The sequence below is a fragment of the Chinchilla lanigera genome, unplaced genomic scaffold (assembly GCF_000276665.1).
Source record: "Chinchilla lanigera isolate Chin_1 unplaced genomic scaffold, ChiLan1.0 scaffold00013, whole genome shotgun sequence".
Taxonomy (NCBI): domain Eukaryota; kingdom Metazoa; phylum Chordata; class Mammalia; order Rodentia; family Chinchillidae; genus Chinchilla; species Chinchilla lanigera.
The window spans coordinates 17,342,865-17,345,843 of NW_004955414.1; the positions used below are offsets into that span (position 1 = coordinate 17,342,865).

At 41.5% G+C, this 2,979-nt stretch overlaps 1 protein-coding gene across 1 annotated transcript in view; it reads left to right on the forward strand.

Annotated features, from left to right (window-relative positions):
- Nucleotides 1-1,647: 1,647 nt before the first annotated feature.
- The window catches only part of P4ha3 (prolyl 4-hydroxylase, alpha polypeptide III), a gene marked incomplete at its 5' end in the record, with an annotated part of 32,053 nt that continues 30,721 nt past the window's right edge, over nucleotides 1,648-2,979 (forward strand). Inside the window, 2 exon segments of the mRNA XM_005380452.2 lie at nucleotides 1,648-1,790; nucleotides 2,584-2,807. Of these exon segments, the coding sequence (XP_005380509.2) occupies nucleotides 1,648-1,790; nucleotides 2,584-2,807 (367 nt within the window).

A 2,979-nucleotide genomic window follows, 5' to 3' on the forward strand; every position in this document is an offset into this window, starting at 1 on the left:
GCTGCTTGAGTCTTGTTCTTAAACCTGGTGCTGCAGCTGTAATGTAATTATTTGTATCTACCTTATCCACTGGACTGTGAGTTCTTGAGACCAAGGACATTGTCTTATTCAAAATTCTGTCCCCAACTCTTAGGAGAATGTATTTCATTCATTTTCTTATACAAGTAAGTATTGAACTCAGGTACAGAGTGATGAGAAATTGTTTTCTTTTGTCCTTCATTGGGCCCCTTTTTGACTTTGTATCTCTAGTTTCCATCATAGAGTCCAACACATAGAAAGTAACCAATATGGATTAGCTTTTTGAATAAGCATATATATGTTAAGTTCTGCTCTCTTGTGCACAAAAACACAACAGCAAAAACTATTGACTCAAAAACAAAAGCAGCTCTTCCTCCCTGCTTTGTTTTGTATCTATGGGAAGCATGATAGCAAAACCACCTGAGAACCCAAACTACTGAGTCAGGTAGACTTCGGTTCATTCCCGGCTTTGCCATTTACTGATAATGTGATCCTGTTTCAGTTTTTTCTTCCTGAAAATGGGCACGATAAAATCTATATTAGCGGGTCATGGTGGTGCACACCTGTAGTCCTGATACTCTGTGAAACTGAGGCAGGAAGATCACAAATTCAAGCCCAGACTGAACAATTTAGCAATTTAGTGAGACCCTGTCTCAGAATAAAAAGGGCGGGGATATAGCGCAGTAATGGGGATATAGGTTCCGTGCCCAGTACTGCAATCAATCAGTCAATCAATGATAAAATAAAAATAAAACAAAGTCTACACTAAGGGTTGTTGGGAGGATTAATGAGAATATAATTAAGGATGCCAATACATGGTACAGGTGCAATAAATAGTAGCCATCCGTGTTCTAACAAAGACTTCCAGTATCGGGTTAAATGTCATCACTTCTGGGAAATCTTCCCTTTCTCCTTGCAACTCCCACTTGTGTCTATGCTCTGCCTACAAATTGCAGTAGCATTATATGCTCAGTTCTCTGGTAGCATGCATCAAAATTATCGTTATTCACTCAACAATGTTTTTGAGTTTCTACAAGACACTAAGTATTGGGAATAGAATGACAAAGCAGGAAAAAACTTTCCTGTTGGCAAACTCTTTGGGAGCTGGACCATGTCTTGTATTTGAATCCCTAGCAGTGACTGAGTGCTGTACACCAACTTTTTCAAGGAGCAAATGAGTAGACCTACTTCCATTGTATTTGCGTTTTTGTGGTCTTTGTGCTTATGCGGATTTTTAGTTAAATTATTCAGAAGTCTCAGGAGAATCAGCCCTTCGATTCTACCTAATCTTTCCTTTTCTTTCTTTCTTTTTTTTTTTCACTCCCAGTGCTGGGGATCGAACCCAGGGCTTCATGCATTGAGCTACACCTCCTAGCCCTGTTTTACCTAGTCTTTTTGATTTTGTTTTGATACTGCATTTTTGAGACAGGATCTCACTACGTAGTCTATGCTAGCCTTGAACTCACTATGCAAGGCTGGCCTTAAACTTGAATCTTCCTGCCTCAGCCTATTGAATGCTGGATTACAGGCATATGCCATCATGCCCCCCAACATATGCACACCACGACAGCTTTCTCTAGGTATAGTGGCTGCGTTTGGAAGTGAAAACATTATACTTCTCTCTTTCAGATTCTATGACAAAGTACTTTCCTTGCATGAGGATTCAGCAACCCCTGTGGCTAACCCTCTGCTTGCCTTTACTCTCATCAAACGCCTGCAGTCTGACTGGAGGAATGTGGTACATAGTCTGGAGGCCAGTGAGAACATCCGAGGTAAAGAGGAGGAGGGCTGGAGGGTGAGAAGGAAGCTTCTATCTCCTGACTCAGTGGTAAGGAGAGAGGTTCTGCTGAGATATGGTGAAGGGAATTGAGTACTGGTGAAGGATAGCTATTATGTGATCTTACCTCTTGTAAGTCCAAAAAATTAATCCCGCTTGCTAATAGTTTATAATTATAGATTAGTAAAGACTTTCATATCCATTATCCCATTTGATCTTTACTACTGAAGGATCTGTTATCCCTTCTGTATATGTATAAAAGGTAATGGTCTTCCAGTAATTTCTATTTCATTAAGGTTTTGGTTTGAAAATGGGGTAATACAATGTGATCTACAGCAAGATCATTTTCCTAATATGTTCTACTCCGTACTTTAACAAGTTTATTGGCTTTGGGGAAGTAAAAAGGAAGAGTTATCTCCTTAAAGGGTAAGATTCCTGGAGAAATATAGGATGACACAATAGCGTGTGCCTTATTTTTAGTCCTCAACCATTCATTTAGCCCTCAACCACCTTATTTTTAGTCCTCAACCTACTGTGTGCCAGGAGCTGTGCTTGCCACTGGGAACAAAGAAAAATGAAATATTATCTCGTCAGCTGTTTGAATAGATGGTCATGCCCTGCATGATTTAAATGCTCACCACCTGCTGTGTGTTTGTTGGTGGTGGTGGGGACCAAACCCAGGGCCTTACACGTGCTAAGCCAGTGTTCTACCACTGAGATACACCCCTACGCTACCATGTGTGTTTTTGAATTATGTTTTTTAGATTATGTTCTTACTACCTTTACAGCTCTGAAAGATGGTTATGAGAAAGTGGAGCAAGAACTGCCAGCCTTTGAGGACCTGGAGGGTGCTGCACGGGCCCTGATGAGGCTGCAGGATGTATACATGCTCAATGTAAAGGGCCTCGCCCGGGGTGTCTTCCAGAGAGTCACTGGCTCTGCTGTCACTGACCTATACAGTCCGAGACGGCTCTTCTCCCTCACAGCAGACGACTGCTTCCAAGTAGGCAAGGTAATGACATTCGGAGAGGGCCAGTTGCTCAGCCTTAGTTTCTCATGGATGAAATAAGTACTGTGGGGCTGGGGATATAGCTCAGTGGCACAGTGCTTGCCTGGCAAGCTCAAAGTCCTGAGTTCAATTCCAGGTACAAAAAAAAAAAGAAATAATTATGGTGTCCCTATTA